At 37.4% G+C, this 17,347-nt stretch overlaps 1 protein-coding gene across 1 annotated transcript; it reads left to right on the top strand.

Annotated features, from left to right (window-relative positions):
• Positions 1–1,503: 1,503 nt before the first annotated feature.
• On the top strand, positions 1,504–16,253 carry FAM98B (family with sequence similarity 98 member B). The gene is made up of 8 exons (XM_027457833.3): positions 1,504–1,997; positions 2,678–2,826; positions 3,522–3,656; positions 4,373–4,548; positions 11,188–11,268; positions 11,657–11,773; positions 14,062–14,229; positions 15,478–16,253. The coding sequence occupies exons 1-8, from the start codon at positions 1,933–1,935 to the stop codon at positions 15,820–15,822; spliced, it is 1,236 nt and encodes a 411-aa protein (XP_027313634.1). The 5' UTR covers positions 1,504–1,932; the 3' UTR covers positions 15,823–16,253.
• The last annotated feature ends 1,094 nt before the right edge of the window (positions 16,254–17,347 follow it).

The raw sequence follows: 17,347 nt of genomic DNA, 5'->3' as shown, positions 1-17,347 counted from the left end.
TTATATTATATTATTATGTTATGTTATGTTATGTTATGTTATGTTATGTTATGTTATGTTATTTTATGTTTATTTTATTTTATGTTTATTTTATTTTATGTTTATTTTATTTTATTTTGTGTATTAGGAGAAGTTTTATGTATTGTTCGGTAACATAGGAAACCACACTTATGACGTTACAAAACATACAGAAAAAACCAGAGAATAATGCTGCCACCTACTTGTATCATGCAGTACTTCTTACATTACCAGATTACTTTCTAGTTTTGATATTGTTATTTGATAGTTTCACTTTCAGTTGTTCCCAGTCCTTTTTCTTAGCGTGAACTGCTGGGTGATACAAAAATATCAGGAAAGAATGAGAAAGAAGACTTTCTGCATATTTTGCTTTCTCACTCTGTTAACTAGGCATTCATTTAAATCCAAAATAGGGGTAGAATTCTGCTACAGTGGCAAAAGCCTGGTGTTTCAGGACCTTAAAATGCACAGACAAGAAAACTTGATTGAAATGTTATTTTTCAGCAGACTGGAGAAGACATTACTGCAGGCCTACAAGACTTCAGCAAAAAAGTTTTCTGACTAAAACAGAGCTTTCAATAGGGGACACTGTTATACTAATTACACCACCCTTGAATAAAATTCACAGTATTTTCCCATTCAAGTTGCTGCAGGAATATCCTGGTTCTGTTTCAAACAGCAAGCACAAATGGAAGAAATAAAGATTAAAATCCTTTTGGGGTTGGATCCATTTCTCAAGTGGGAGAAAAAAAGGATAAGGAAACTCCCTGTGACCTTTTCTTCTTGTAAAGTAGGCAATGCTCAAACTTCCAGCCTATTTCATATTGTCCATGGCTTTCATCATTCTCCTTAAAGCTATCCTGAAATTTTATCTATTCCATTAATACTAACACTACTCAGTACAAGCTTCTCATTGCCAGATGATGCAGGAACGTTTGAGTCTACCAAAATGTGGTCCTAAATAATGTTGTTTTAGCAGGAGTAAGAGATCTTATTTTCAGATTCTCCACTCTCAGAGACGTGCTCTTGGGTTAGGATAAACCCTGCTGAAACAAAACTGCTCTTAAAGCTCTATTGTTGGAGAGAGAGGCAGATGAGAGCTGTGAAAGAGGCTGCAGAGCTACTGGCACTGATGTACATCATATGGTTGACATAAGCCTGCCTGACTTTAGCATGCTCTCTTTTCCACTGACTGTCATAAACATTTTTTTATTTTTTTTTTTACTTTCTAGATTTCTGTCCATATGTGTGGGAGGGTCTCATGGCTGTTCAAAATAGTTGCTTCCAAAATTACGGCAATTTCACTCGTTGGGAGTGAGAGAACACCTTTATATGCCTTCAGTACAGGGTTAGCTGTGAGTTTCTGAAGGTACATGTAAAACATTAAAAAAAAAAAAAAAAGAAAAAGTCAGATTTTTCCTTCATCTAATAGAAAAGATAGGAGCGCATGGCTGAGGTGGGGGTGGGTGAAATGAGTATCTTTGGACGGCTGATGTGGCAGTAGCGTTTTAGAGGGAATGCAGTGATGCTTCAGCAGAAGTGGCTGAGCGAGCCTATGGAATAGCTTGCAGCCAAGCAGAAAAAGAGAGAAAAAAAAAAAAAGATGTTTTTTGGTTTATTTCTCTCTCTCAACATCGCCGAAAAGGGATCTCAGGAGACCCGAGTCAGGACAACGCGACCCGCAGGCAGCGGAGGCCCGGCGTGCCCGCGGGCCGGGCCAGGCCGAGGGGGGCCGGGGCAGCCCGACCAGCCGGCAGGGCCCCCCCGCGGGGCTCACAGCGGCCGGGGGCAGCCGGGGGCCCCCTGCTGGGCCCGGTGCCCGCGGCCGGCGGAACGCAGCGGCGGGCGCAGGTTGCGGCGGGCCGCTTTGAGGCGGGCACAGCGCGGCGCGGCGCGGCGGGCCGCCGGGGCGGCATGAGGGAGCTGGCGGCCGGCCTGAGGATGGAGGGCGACATCTTGGACGCGTTGGAGGCTCTGGGGTGAGCCGGGGGGTGGCCGGGACTCGGCGGGCGAAGGGAGGCTCCTGGCGGCCGCGCGGCCCGGGCCGGCCCTGCTCGGGCGGGGAGCGGCTGGGGACGGAGCGGGGGCCGGGGCCGGGCCGGGGTCTTGTCGCCCGCGCTGGGGCTGCCCCGAGGGGGGATCTGGTCGCTGCCTGGGGCTGGGAGGTGCCCCGGGTCGCGGGGGTGGTGGGTGGCTTTCCGTTTCGTACGGATAAAACGTGTTTTCTTTGTTCGGGGTGGAGAATAGCGGGTGCAGCAAGTAAAAATACTGTAACATGCAGTTCAGTTATCAGTTACCTCTTAGTATTGGGGATCTCGGGCAGCGAGTTAAAAGCGTTGGAAGGAGAATTGCTTGAGTGAGCACTTGAATTAATGCTGGATTTAGTGTGTTTAGCATGTATTGAAACATGGGACTCTGTTCTCATATACCTGTCATGCGTGAAGATGCCTCTCTCATATTTTCTGACAAACTGTTTTGTTTATAAATTACCTCTCTTTTTTGGCATGTTTAAAAAAGTCTGAATTATTCATTCACAAAAGTAATTCACAAGTATTCATCTCAGTGTAGTTCCTAACCAGCTTATGTTAAAATTACTTAGAAGTATGCACATTTTATGTTAAACCCACTTCTTATTGCAAATGTTTATCTCTCTGCACAGGTACACAGGTCCCCTTTTGGAGGAGGAAGCCCTGAAAAAAGCAGTGGAAAATGGATTGTCTTCACCAGAGTTTTTTGACCTCTGTGTTTGGTTAGGGTCCCAAATAAAGCCACTTTGTAACATGGAAGAAAGTATCACGCCAACAGATGGTAAATGGATGTTAATTTGTTGAAGCTACTTAGTATTTAGTGGATTCAGTATATTTAGACTTGCATTTTTAGCTAGTAGTAAAATCAGTGTTGAAATTGAACAGATAACCAAAAGGTAGCCAAAGAGGTGCTGATGTTTGTGTGTATGTAGCTGTTAGATTAAGGTCCTACCTTGTGAAGATTCTTTACAAAACAAGAGAAAAAGGAAAAAAAAAAAAAACGGGCTCATACATCTGGTTTGGTTAATTTGATTCCTGTACCTTGTTCATCAGAAAGTTAATTATGTTGATCCACTGTTTTGTGACATAACCTGTTCACATGATAGTGATGATCCTGTGATCTGAAGAAGGAATAAGCACTGTCTGTTCCTCTGCTTGGTGTAAACTAACTGCTGGTTCATTCCAAATACTTACATTCATGTTTTCAAGCTGTTGTAGCATCAACTTTTGTTTAAAGCATGAATACAACACTGCTTTAACTATTATAAAGGAGTGTCTGCTGGTATGTAGGACTTGTTTAAGAAGAAAGAAAATATTATGAGTGGTAGGTGGTAAATATTTGTCTGGGGTCTTGAAACTCACAATCTAAATGTGTAAATTAAAAAAAAAAATGAAAAAATATAGTTTGATGTTTCTGTAAAAACAACAATAAAAAAGGGCCATTAACTTTTAATTTATTTCTTTATAATTTTATAGGTGATAAAGATATAGAGAGCTTCCAGCTTGAGATTAGTGGCTTTCTGAGAGAAATGGCTTGTCCGTATTCATCGCTTATATCTGGAGACATAAAAGACAGATTAAAAGAGAAAGAAGATTGTCTTAAACTCCTCTGTAAGTTAAGACCATTTTTGCCACTTAGTATACTACTATTTTACATGCATCTTTTATCATTATTCTACAATTTACATCAAATAGTTCTTTGTGTGTATTTTAGCTTATCTCTACAATCACTACAGCCTACCTGAGCATGCTCACTTGTGGAGGGGTGGAAATGGTAGAACTAATATTTCTCTGTGATGTACGGTTCAACCTACTGATGACTCCTGACAATTTCTTGATCCAATTCCAGCTCAGCTGAAACTGAGATTTTCCCTCTCTTGTTTCTGAGAGGTTTTGGGGCAGTTTGTAAGAACATGTGACATGCTTTGAAGGTGCTGAAAGCAGGATCGAGAGGAGTGAACTTGGACAAAGGAGCACCAGCTGAGACTAAGTGTGGAAAGAGATTACATTGAGAAATTGGTGGTGGCAAACACTTGGAATTTTCCAGGAAAAGAATGGAATAACATCAGGGATCAGTGTGACAATATGAAACTAGTCAAGGAACTAGGGGTCTGGGGAAGGAGGTATGTTAAGCAGTTAAGTATGGTGTACAGACAGGAAGTTATATGGAAGTCAGTTCAGGTAATGAATGAGAAACTGATACTGGCCTGTCTAGAAGAGGATTGAGAGTCTGTTTTATTGTTGTCTTCTTATCTGTATTATGAGAATGTGGGCGCAAAAAATTTTGAGTCCCTAAATATGCCATTATCTGCCATTTTTCTTTCTAGTATTTCTAAGTACAGAACTCCAAGCTTTGAAGATATTGCACAGCAAGAAGAGTAAAGGCTCTCATTTGGAAAAGCACAATGAAATTTATCAGGAAGTACAAGCTATTTGTGATGCACTGGGCCTGCCAAACTCATCACCTGATATTCCTCCCTTGTTAACCAAGGTGGAACAAAAGGTATGGGTTTTATGTTTTCTCTCTTGTTAACTCTTACTTCTGTAAGCATTCATATTAGTTGAGGGCCTAACAATATGATTCGTGAAGGCCCTATCCAACAAGTACAAAGGGATTTTTATTCTGGAAACCAGTTTAGTGTACAAGTTAAACTGTCTTAGTTGTGAGGTGAAATATTTGAGTGGTTCCCTCAGGATGAGATGTACCTGATGCACCTTGCCACGCAACCTTAGGGTATGAGTTGTAGGAACGCCTTCCTCCTACCTATTCAAATATATCAATCACAAAACTTTGGGTAATAACTGATTGCATGTTTACATTCCTGTCGTTGTCAATTCTGAGACGTTTTCAAATTTAATGTGCAAAACTAAACTTCTTGCTCTTTGGTTTATGAATACCTTAATTGCAAGTATTGATTTGTTGGTGCCATTTCCTTAGTTTTAATTCAGGCATTTTTCAACCTATCTACTAAGTTAGCTAGTCAATATGCAGCCTCATACCTTATCCAACCTTATAGTTCTTTCAAATGTATCCCACCAGATTCTAACTCGTTTCACTGATGTGATGTTTAATTTGGATTCCTCACTGCAGATTATAAGTGCCACCCACCATCTTCTCTGTTAAAAGTTTGGCTCTTCATTTCTCCCTAGTATTTGGGAAGAGAATTAGTCCCCTCTTGAGTTATGAGAGATGCATGAAGCGAATTTCCCTCTGCTGCTCTCTGAATCTTTGAATTTAGTAATTTTTGCATGATGATCGATTTTTTTTTTTTTTTCTCCCTCCTCATTGCTCAATGGGAAGTTGAACATTCAGAGGTTTTGGGGAGGGAGCCTGTTTTTTCCCGGATTTTCTTACAGATGTAGATCTTTATTGTGGCAAGACAGAACCTTTAATAGATTCATATATAAAAAGCAATATCCAGGTGGCAATGAAATTGTCTGCGTTCCCAAAGTGTCCCTGTACTTGATCTGTCTAGCTCATATGAAATCTTTAAATCTATTCTTTCCATTAAATATCTTTGAGGGGATGGAGAAACAATTCCATCACTGTTTTCTGAGGGTTAAAATGTCAGAGTTCCAGCTAGTAACTAGTTGATTAAAGCTGCCTAGTACTGTTGATCTTCCCCTGTGGGTGTTTACATCCAAGGGGCTTGTAGTCTCCAACAGGAACAACAAGGAAGACAGTGGCCTTCCTTGCACACTTCTTGGCTTCACTTCTTGGATACAGGCTTAGTTTCATGCCTTGTTAAAGGAATAACACTCTAATGCTGCAATAGCAGACATGGTGGGCCAGCTTTTCACACAAACGCCTAGAAAGTTGTCTTTGCATTACAAGGTTTTGCAAAGTCCAAGACTTCTTTCAGATAGGGTCACATGCTTGCACTGATATGTAGGGTGTTACTGTTAAACTGTTTATGTAAACTGTTAACAGTTTCATAAGTCCTGAAGCAGAAAAATCTTATAAGCATGTTCTCTCACTCTCCCTCCTTCCCGCTCTCTCCCTTCTCTCTCATATCACAAACTGCCTTGAGCTGTTTTTCAGTGTTTTCCAGGTCTGTCAATTTCACAGTGGTTATATAACTTATTTGCACTTCAGAGTGTAGAAAGGTGGCAAAACTAGTTCATTCATCTTCTCTGACTTCAGATTAATAGTGTAATTTGTGCTCTGAAATGTTCTGGCCCCTTACAGCTGAAGAACTTTTATTTTTCCTACTTCTCAGGAGATTTTGTACAATTTCTGCTGTATGTTTCATTGTCCTTCATCCCCTACTTTCATGTGGACAAGTTCCAAGTTGATTTTGATACAGTGCATATAGAGTTAAATGCCTATGTTTGTTGATGTAGCTGCATTAGCGTGGTGATGCCCCTGATTGAAATTCTTTGGCTTCGTAAACATCTTTTTCAGTACCATTTATAACTTTTTTAGATTCTCACAAAATTTCACTTGCAATGATCAATTTATTTTTCCAAATATTATGTTGCTCCTGATTTAATTAGGCTGTGTAAAATTGCACTGCTAACATGTAGTGTTATACTATATGATTTGTAACAGAAACTTACATACTAATCTAGCATTTTTATTGAATTTTAAAATGTATCTGCAGCATTTCAACGTGTCTACTCTTTGTCTCTGTCTAGCATCTTCAGCATTGTCAGTAGCTGTTGGAATAGTTCTGAGAATAGTTTGGCTGTGCAGCAGCAATCTACCAAAGGGACAGATCACACATTGTATTTTGGTATTACACGTTAGAATATTGATTGTTTTTAATAATTTGTCAGATTATTTAAAAGACTAGTATAAAATCAAGATCACCTTCTTTATTCAAACTATGAGTTGTGTTGTACATCAAACTGAATGTGCAATCATTGGAAGTACCTTTTAAATTTGCATCTCCTGTAATGAACTACGGCAGTGGTTACGCATATAAGAAAAATTGAGGGAAGAGTTGGTAGCATTACAGCCTCCTACTGCTTAATGTAATGTATTATATTCTATAGCATAGAAAAACTAATGGTCTTTTTTTCTGAGATTCCCTTGTGAAGTTTCCTTAGAAAGTATATTTATAAAACTTACCTCTGGGAGGCCTTCTGAAATTTGCTACTAGAAAGCCCATAACTTGTAAATGAACCTTGATCAAAGATTCAGAAAAGTTTCTGCCAGCATTATGCTACATGCTTATATCTAGCTTTTTCCAATCAAAATGGTGTGAATTTCACACCTAGTTACAAAGAAACTTTCTAATACTGTTTATTCCAAAAACCTCTTTACTACAAAAATATTCAAAATACTTTTTTTTTTTTTTACCATGTATTGCTTTGCATCATTTTTTCTTAGTTTTCTAATGTACAAAAAGGTAATCTCCTAACAGTCTACTGCAACAAAAGGAAACTGTAAAGAGTTACCTAAGAAATTAAATGGAAAGCAAGCTAAAATAGGCTTTACCTGAAATGTGAGGAGGCTATCTTTAAAAAAATATTTGGGAATATTTTCGATAATTTATTCATATTTAAGTTAGCGCTAGTGTTCAGTAATCGTACAGCCATAGTGGTGCCTGTGCATTAAATGTCAATATAGCTTCAGGGAACAAGACAGAAGAGTTGTCTGGTTCAAAGTCTTTGTGCCTAAACTTGTAGGCATTTAGCAGACATAAAGCTCAGGCAAAAATGTCTTTAAAATTAGATAAGTATTGAAAATAAAATGACATGTAAGTAAATGGAAGTCGGGTATTGTTTGGATTAACATGTTCTGTGCTCAAGAATTTAGGTGATCTTTCTGCAAATTAAGAAAATGTTCCTTCCTGTGTATCGATAGCGTTTTAACATAAATTCCTTTAATGACACTTCTTTACAGGTTATTTTTTAAAATATGAGAAACCCTGAAGTTGTGTGCATATATTGTTTCTCTGTGCAAATAGTGTTAAACATAAAAAGTATAGGTTTATTTTGACAGAGGGTAAAGATATTTTTTAAATATGTGGAACATTGAACCTGTATTGTGAGCTAATGTTTTGTTTTTTTTAAAGGAGCATAGACTTATAAAACAAATGAGAAATGTTCGATACATAAAGGTGTGCTTTATTTGGTAAAAAATAGAATAACTGTATGTTTTTATACAACAGAGTTTGGAGTCAAATCCCAATGCTTTTTTCTCAAACATCATAATTTTTTGAGTATATGAACTTCTAAATCAATCTTGTAAATATTTAATGTTATCAAGGAGTTTGATTACAATATATATTGAATAGTCAAATATATGCATCTCCCTTTAGCTTTTAATTAATTATTTTGCTTCTCATAACTAAGTGTGTGAGAGTTTTAGGATGACTTGGCTGGCACAGTTTGTTTTACATTTCTGTGAATATTTTCACTGCCCTTTTATCTGGACACTGCTTTTTGTATTGTTCACACTTACAAATGCATAATTTACACTTTTTATTTTTCCCGCCCAGAACTTCTGTTTATTCTCCTTAATGCAGGGCAACTATCATGGCTAGGACTGAGTTACAGCATAGATTCTTGTATCAGTTGTGCTTTTGTCCTCTGGTAGACAGGATATGTGCCAGAGACCTTATGCTCATAGCCCTGTTGGTCAAGGTTGGACAACATATTCTGAAACTATAAGGCAGCAAAGCTTATTTCACTCTTGTATTTGTAGGACGTGCACTCAGAGTACTGCTAAGTGAGGGAGTAAAGTATTAATGGAGATTCAGAAATCTGGATATGACTTTTCATTGTCTGTAAAACTCTGCAAGTAGATAACTTTATCTGTGGAACAAGTTTCTCCTTAACTTGATTCATTTTATCCAGTGACAATTATACTATCAATGTTTTTTTTTTTTTTTAACTCGGGGTGAGGGGGGGGGAAGGTTGCAGAATTTTGCAGTTTCCTAGCCAGTAAAGGCTAGTTTCACTTAGCTGCTCCTACTGCTTCTGATTGTGAGTTTCACTGATTTTCTTCTTTTATTGTTCCTCTGAACTTCCATTCATATTTCAGCTTACAGAAATCAGGGGTAGATGGTGCTGAGTTAGGTCTTTCAATTGTGATTCACTTGTCATGGCAGAATTTATTGTTTTTTGTGTGTGGAGCCCAGTGTTGTATTTACTTCTTAGCTGCCCTGGCAGCTGCAAGCTTGTAATAATTCTAATCTCCAGAGCATCTTCAGCATCTGTGCTTTCCAGGTTTTATTTCAATCTATAGCTACAGGTTATTGAGGTGTTATGTTGTTGTGTTTTTTGGCTTGTGGCTTTTGTCTTCTCCCAGAAGTCAGGCTCATTTTGTTAGATTTTCATCCTTTCAACTCATTAGGACCTTTGAGGATAATATATTTCTGACCTTAATGGCTACAAACGTCTTCACTAATAGAGCTTTTAATTCATGTGTTGTTTATTAGTATAGAAGTTCTGTAATAATTGCTGGTTTCTACATCTTTTTCTGTCATGCTGATCTTATGTTGATGATTATTACATTTCTTCTTGGCTCTTCAGGTATTTATTTAAATTAAAGCATAGTTTGTGCTAAAGTACATTTGAATTTTGAAGCAGATTGAGAGGCATCGTGTACATGCTTCATTAGAATCAAAACAGGTTGGCTAGATTTACAGGATAGACAAGTCAGTCAGCCCTGGAGGGCTTTTTGTAAATAAAGCTTGCAAAGGTACAAGAATTTAAGAGAAAGAAGAGTGTGGGGGCAATACGGTACATGAAACAGAACTTCAACCCTTATCATAATCACTTCTTTTATATGGATGGAATCTAATAGCACAGGTGGTACTTCTAATTCATCATTTCATGCCATTTGTTCCTTCTTCTATATTAATTGATGATTTCTTCATCTCTTGCTGTCATGCTGATATTATATTGATTATTGTTCATTGACTACCACAGTGCTAGGTGGGCACTTCTCAGTGCCCACTATGCTAACTTAGTTAACTAGGTGCTCTAGAATTTGAGCCAGTTGACTTGTCTCCTGCAGTTACTGCACAGTGATCACTGCAGATGATATTTCTGTAATGTATAGAACTCAAAACTCTGACAAAATGAGAAGGTAATACTAGAGAAGTTAGCACTGGACCTTACCTCTATTATAAATATTAATGTAAATGGCTGTACGCCTACACGAAGTCTTATAATCCTAGCAAATGTATCTAATGTCTCTCTTCAGCTATAGGTTTTATTGTAGGTCATGAATTGCCTTAGTCCTTCCTCATGAAATGTTTAAAAAAGAAAAAAAAAAAAACAAGATATAGTTTTAGTCTTGTTTGACTTGATTCCACATGAAAGCAAGTGAAGATGTAGTTCTTCCAATCAGACCATGTCCAAAACTTCTTCCAATCAGACCGTGTCCAGGAACAGTAATACGCTGTTCTCTAGTAATCTACTACTGATTAAAAATCAGTTGGCCTGAAAGTTATGTAGGAGTGTTGTGACCATTTGTGGTAAGGTTTGTAGAAGAGTGTGTGGAAAAGAAAGCGTGTGCTGAAAGAAGTTCCTTGTCAGAAGCTTTTTGTCAGGAGAGAGGGGGATGCAGTGGAGTTTGGAAGTCAGAAAGAGAGGGCACACTTCATTCCCAAATACTGAAGGCAAAGCTAATGAAGAAGTATAAGGCAAGCTGGTTTGGAGTGAGTGCAAAAGTCTTAAACAATGTTAATTAGAACCAATAATAGGATTAGAAGGAAAGAAGTGAGAGAGCGACCTCATACCTATCATATCTCCTGCCTTCCTTACTGGCACCCATTGTCAGCTTTCTGTAGCCAGGTCTACTATTTGTCAGTGAACTCCCAGCTTTCAGTTGTTAATTTCCTTAGATGTAATTACAGTGCTTAATGATGAGTAAACCCAGTAAATTTAATTAGTTGTATTGCCTGTGTGCACTTGATAAATTTGACATATAGATATTTTTCAATTAAAATTGGGGGGAGAAATGCTATGCCATATAGTCTTTTTATATAGAGGTTGATCATGTAGTGGAAGTATTCAGGAACTCTTCTTTTTGTAATGGATGATAATAAGGCAGAAGACATCTGTTTTTATGAGTCTGCTAAAACAAATGTGCTATAGTTGATCTTAGAATTGTAGCATATTTTTGCTGAAATAAATGTAAATATAAATTGTGTTCTGAAAAGAAGTATGTGTTTTGTTACAGATAAAGGACGTTCTCTCAAAAGTTCAAAAAAACCATGTGGGGAAGTCACTGCTAACAAAACCTCTGAATTCTGATCAAGTGGTAAAAAAAAAAAAAAAAAAAAAGTCCCTCCATTTTGTTTTCTGTGTTTTGTGGGGTGGTCAAAATTAATTCTTATGGTTTTGTCTGTCTATTTTACAGTCACTCTTCTATTACTTAATATTCAATTACTAAATATTAATAATGCTAATCAGATACTTCCAGAATTAATGTTTTTAACAGACTTTGTCTTGATATATGTACATACTAACTTTTAAAATATTTCGTAAATACGTGCTACTGCAGCCCTACATATCTGCACCCCTAATTTTATGTCGTTTGTAGTGGTCACCAGAGAATAGTCATCTTATTTCCTGAGTGGGGTTAACTTTCAATTGATTTGTATATCTTTATTGAATTAATATTTGGACTTTTTATTGTAACACTGCAGGAAAGATTGGAAAAAATCAATGATGCTCTTCGCAGTGAGTATGAATGTCGCCGTCGTATGTTAATGAAGAGGCTAGATGTGACAGTGCAGTCTTTTGGCTGGTCCGATAGAGCAAAGGTAAGGTTGCTGTATTTTTTGCTTCCTGTAGGTGGGAGTCTGCTACAGTTCCATAGGTCTTGTTACCAAGTATATGTACTATGTAAATACACTTCCCTTACTGCAGTCTTCTTTCCAAGCAGTTTCTCATCCTGGATTGTAACATCCAAGTCGTAGGTAATGAGAAAACTGAAGGATTTGAGTAGGTGACACAGTCCATGTTTTGTGACTGTCTATAGCTTCATAAATACATATATTCTAGCATCCTTTGTTGGGGGTTTTCACTTTAAGTCCATACCTCCCTTTTTCTTTCCTATATCCGCCCCTCCAATCAAGTAAAGTAGGAGAAAACCTCAGCATTTCTCTGGAGATGCAGGAGGAAGACAAACACTAGGCCTTAACAGAGATTGGGTGCAGAGAGCGTCTTCCCACAAGGTCAGTGAGATTATTACAGTGACTGCTACCTATCTTGGGTGCAAAACAACTGAATAAACAAACGGTCAACTGAACAGCTGGTGTGAGAAAAGCCTTCAGATGGCTAAAACATCCAAACTATTGTTGGGGATTTTGTCTGCTGGTATTGTTTTAATCACAGTAATTTCATTGTGATATTTTCTAGCACTCTGTATATTAGAAAATAGACATGACTTAACCGGTCGGATATTTCTGAGCTAGAAATGTATATTGTTTCTATCCAGCAAAGTAAGAAGATACTAAAAGTTTGTAACTTGATGAATATATGTGTGGTAAGCTGAAGGCAGATATTTTTGCTCATGAGCTGCAAGATCAACTTTACTTCTAAGAGAAGGTTTGTGTAGAAATCTTAAGATTGATAAGTCTTAAAACTTCAAAAGCTTTCTGAAAGTGATATTATAGTTTGGCATAGATATGTGCAGACAGAGTCTGCTCACTAAATACCACTGAAAGACATGAGTCTAGATTCTGCTTTGCTGCTTCAGAATGGCCCACTTTAATTTCTGCAGGGCTTATGAGTGCTTTTATGGTACAAGAGAGGAAAAGAGAGGGCATTTACCTCAAAATTATCAGGAGATTTCACTATGTGTAACTCTTATAACTGAACCAATGCAACTATAAATTTTCAAATTTAAGGTGTACTTTAAAGACGTAGTTGATGTTAACTGATAACTCAGACTAAAATCTGATGTTTATTCCAAATGACATTAAAAAAGTGAATACTTTTATGATAAATCAAGTTTAATGAGATTTTTAATGATGCCAAAGCAGTAAGATTTCCTTTTCCTGTCTCAGAAAGACTGTTGATGCAAAATAGCATGCAGTTAGAAATAACCCCATTACATATTAAATCTGTGATGAAGATTTACACAAATTGACCTTCATTTAAAATTGCATATATTTTTTTGTACTTTTTCCCCTCATTTGTCATGTAAAATACTTGTTTAGTATGTCTCCAAAAACTTTGGGGGGATTCAAAATATTTTGGCATTGAAATAATTTTGATTTTTTTTTTTTTAAGCAATGAAGCAAGTTCTTGCCCTATTTTAATTCATTAGCTAGCTTGCCTTCCCCTCCCTCTCCATTAAGTAGGTATTGATACCTGTCTCTGCTTTTGATAGTGTGTTTTGTTGTTTGTTTGTTTGTTTGTTTGTTTTTTGGAAGAGTGGTGGCAGTGTATTTTTATTTTTTTCTGTCCCCCAGGGGGCTAGTTTTTCAGATTGAAATGGATCCATAAATGATGATGTAATTGTCTAGCAAAACAGCAGTGACAAAGAACAGCACCTGTTGTCTGGTCCATCCAAGATCAAATGTTTATTTACTCTGAAGATCGCCTAGTTGCTCACAGGAAGTGTAGTTATTTTTCATCTTTTGTTAAACAAGTAAACATTAAAGTAAATTTGGAAAAAAATCTAATTTTTTCCCCTTCTCAGTTTCACTTTTTCATGGCTTGCACAAGTGTTCTGCTTCATTGATGCAGATTTTCACAAATTGATCTGCATTTAAAGTTACTCCTTTCTCACATTTTGGAGTGATCTGTTAAATATGGCTATTTAAAGCACTGCTTCAGACAGCAGCATGGAGCCTAAAATTTAGTCTTAAATATGTTGCCAGTGGATACAGTTTCTGTTGTAATAAGTTCAGCATCAATTACACATAATCAACATGTCCTTGCACATCATCAGAGAACAGAACTGGTAACAACTGCCACCAAATTTTTCATACATCACACCTTGTGCTCAAACTGCAATGTACTGAGACCATTGTGTGGCTTACAGTGTGTGTTTGTATTTGTATGCCTCACAAGTAAGTAACGTCTGATTTTTATTGTTTAGGTAAAGACAGATGACATAGCACGCATCTATCAGCCCAAGCGCTACGCATTATCTCCAAAGTCAACTATAACATTAGCTCACCTTCTTGCTGCTCGAGAAGATTTATCAAAGATCATAAGAACAAGTAGTGGATCAACACGGGAAAAGACAGTCTGTGCGATCAACAAGGTAATGTTTCTTCCTGGGGTATGATAAAAGGATGTGGGAGTTTACAGACCCATCAAAAGTAATTCTGGAATTACACTCTTTGTTTAACATTTTTGTTCCTTTGTACAAGGTGGTTATAGCTGGTGCTTTTAACAAGAAAAGTTTGCAGCATTCCAATAAACACTACATAAAGTTTTTTTTTTATCTTACTACACAGTCAGTTTTACAACCAGATTAAATAGTAATCTAGATGAGAAAGAACAGTGGAGGAAGTAGACAGAGTTCAGAAGTTACTTTTCCCTTCCTACTGAGTTATTCTTTTCAAACAGCAGTCTCAGAAAGCAGGGCTACACTAGCCAGTTCTCAGGAAGAGTCAATGCTTAATCTTTCTGGACAGCTTGGCCTGTCCTGCCTTTTCACAGCAGAATCTGCTGAGCTTTAATCTGCCCTCTGGCAGGGTCAAATGCACCATTCACAAATAAGATAAGATAAGAATCATCCATTTGCTTTGGTATCTGTATTTTCATAGGAAAGGGACTCCATTCAGCATAAAATTATAGTAGTGGTTGTTTCTTTTTTCTTAGTCAACACAGAAACAGGATCACCTGAGAACTGTTAATTTTCCTTAGAGCTACTAGAGAGCAGGTAGAGTATACTTGGTAAAATAGGGGAAAGGAGGAAGGTTTGCTTCAAGTTGGTTTATACTTCATGTTAGGACTAGGGAGTAAATACAATACTTAACACAGCTGGATTCATTATTGATTGTTTTTTGTTGTTGTTCTTTTTTGTTTGTTTCTATATTTGGCTTACAAACTTAGGTCCTTGAGTTCAATGGAACTGTACATCTCAAGTTAAGGATATGTGTTAGTCTTTCTGGTATTGGTGCCTGGGTATTGTCAAGCACAGTAATGAAAAAGTAAAACACAAGTTTGTTTTAGTTTCCATTTGTTGTTGTTAACAAGCATCTTTAGTGTATCGGTACATTACAAACCTCAGAAGTTTCTGTGGAAGTGACATTTAATTATTCGGTAAAATTGTTTGGTTTGGCTGCTTGTAATAAATAAACATAGTACTGCCTTCTGGACTATAACAAAAGCTTGCAAATAACTATGTTAGTTCACTATTTCAATAGTGAATACTTCACTATTTAAATGGTGACTGTTTTCATTAATCCTTTATTTACAGACTTTCTTAAATGCTGTGCCCCATTTTGAAATCCTTTTAATTGTTTTGATCTCAAGAGTTCTGAAGTTTTATTTTACCATACAGGTTCTTATGGGGAGAGTACCTGATCGTGGAGGCAGACCAACAGAGATTGAACCACCACCTCCTGAAATGCCTCCGTGGCAGAAAAGACAAGAAGGTGGCGGAAGAGGTGGCTGGGGAGGTGGTGGTGGAAGGGGCGGCTGGGGTGGTGGAGGGGGTCGAGGAGGAGGAGGAGGTGGTGGTGGTGGTTTTGGAGGTGGGGGTTTCAGAGGTGGTGGAAGAGGTGGAGGTGGCTTCCAAGGTGGAGGTGGCTTCCAAGGTGGAGGTGGCAGGGGAGGTTATGGTGGCAGGGGTGGTTACGGAGATCCATATGGTGGAAGAGGAGGTGGAGGATACCGGCGATACTAAAAAACAAACAAACAAACAAAAAAAAAAACTACAACAAACAACAACAAAAAACTGTAAATACTAAGAGTAACTGGCAAAATATAGTGGTGGTGTTTACTGGTAATCAGAAATTTAGCTATGGTACCTTTGGTTTAGGTTAGATTTAAGTATGACCATATGAATCATTGCTTTAGACCAACTGATGTTGTCATTGAATTCTTTTAGTTAACTGAACAGAAGTTTTATACTAAAATATTATGACTAGAATCCTTGTTTTTCGTACCGGTCATATTTTTTTTATTATGTCCTCTTATTTAAAATAAGCCTCAGAAAACTGAATAAAAACCTTTTTAAAGTAAAAATAATTTTTGATGTTCAGGCCTCTCTAATTATTGCATGTTGCATGTCCATTCCCTTGCTCCTAAAACTGTATAGTACGGAGAGAGAGAAGAGGAGAAAAAAACAAAACAAACAAACAAACAAAAAAAAAAACCAAAACAACAACAACAAAAAAAAAACGGGCCTAAGAACCAGAGGGAAACACTTTCAGAAGAATGCTGCTTTCAGGCTTTTCTCTTCATCCAGTTTTCTTATCAGACATGTAGAAGAATTTAGATGTTAAAACCCGTAAGGCTTTGGTCAAAATTATTCATTTAGGTTTCTTATTATTCCAAAACTTGTCATAAAAGTAATATTCTGAATTACTTCTCTAGAGAAACTGATAAAATTAGGTAGCTTTGTGTGTTCATAAATATATTAGAGACTAATTGAAAGTCAAAGTTTGTACCATAAAATCAGAATAATGGTGACTTTTTTTAATGTTTATTATCATTTTACCTGTTTTCCATTTTATTGAGGTTTCATAAAAGTATTTTAAGATCAGATTGAGCTGGAAATGTCTGCAATTGTCATGTCCAGTGGGAGTTCATTCCTTTTGCATCAGCCTTTAAAAATAAAGGTTGAGTAAAGCTGAGCTTTCTGAGAAAGAACGTGCCATTTCTTCTTCTTTTCCATTTTTTTTTTTTCCCTCCCGCTTGGTAAGGTATCTCATACAAAAGTTGTTCTTCCCCATTGAGTTCTCTGGAAAAAGTGCAATTGCAATTTTCAAAGGCTTTTCTTCTCTTATTCTGCCAACCAAATGGTCTGATAACTTAAAAGAAATTCTGTCTTGATATGATATGGATATCTTCTTCACACACAGTGCTACTCTAGGAGAAGAGCATCTAGGTGAGGAGTTAGATTTTGTATAATTACGGCTGTAAATACATATAGGCAAGTTCACGGCTGTCAGTTAAAGAAGGCAATTTCTATTGTCCAGCTTCTTGAGATCTCCCCTGTTATGATGCTACCTGAGTAGATGTGGAACAGGGAGACAATGCCCAAGTGTATATTCATGACAGTATTTATCAGGATCACATTACTGCAGAGAGATTCAGGAAGACATCTGATAAACCTGGGCATGTGTGTTGGCATAGCACAGAAACCTTCCAGCACTTCCACTGAATATATAACTTAGTCTTAACTGCAGGTTGAACTCTTAAGATTT

Source organism: Anas platyrhynchos, chromosome 5 (assembly GCF_047663525.1).
Source record: "Anas platyrhynchos isolate ZD024472 breed Pekin duck chromosome 5, IASCAAS_PekinDuck_T2T, whole genome shotgun sequence".
NCBI lineage: Eukaryota > Metazoa > Chordata > Aves > Anseriformes > Anatidae > Anas > Anas platyrhynchos.
Note: the sequence above shows the minus strand (reverse complement) of the source record. Positions and strands in the feature narration are given on the sequence as shown.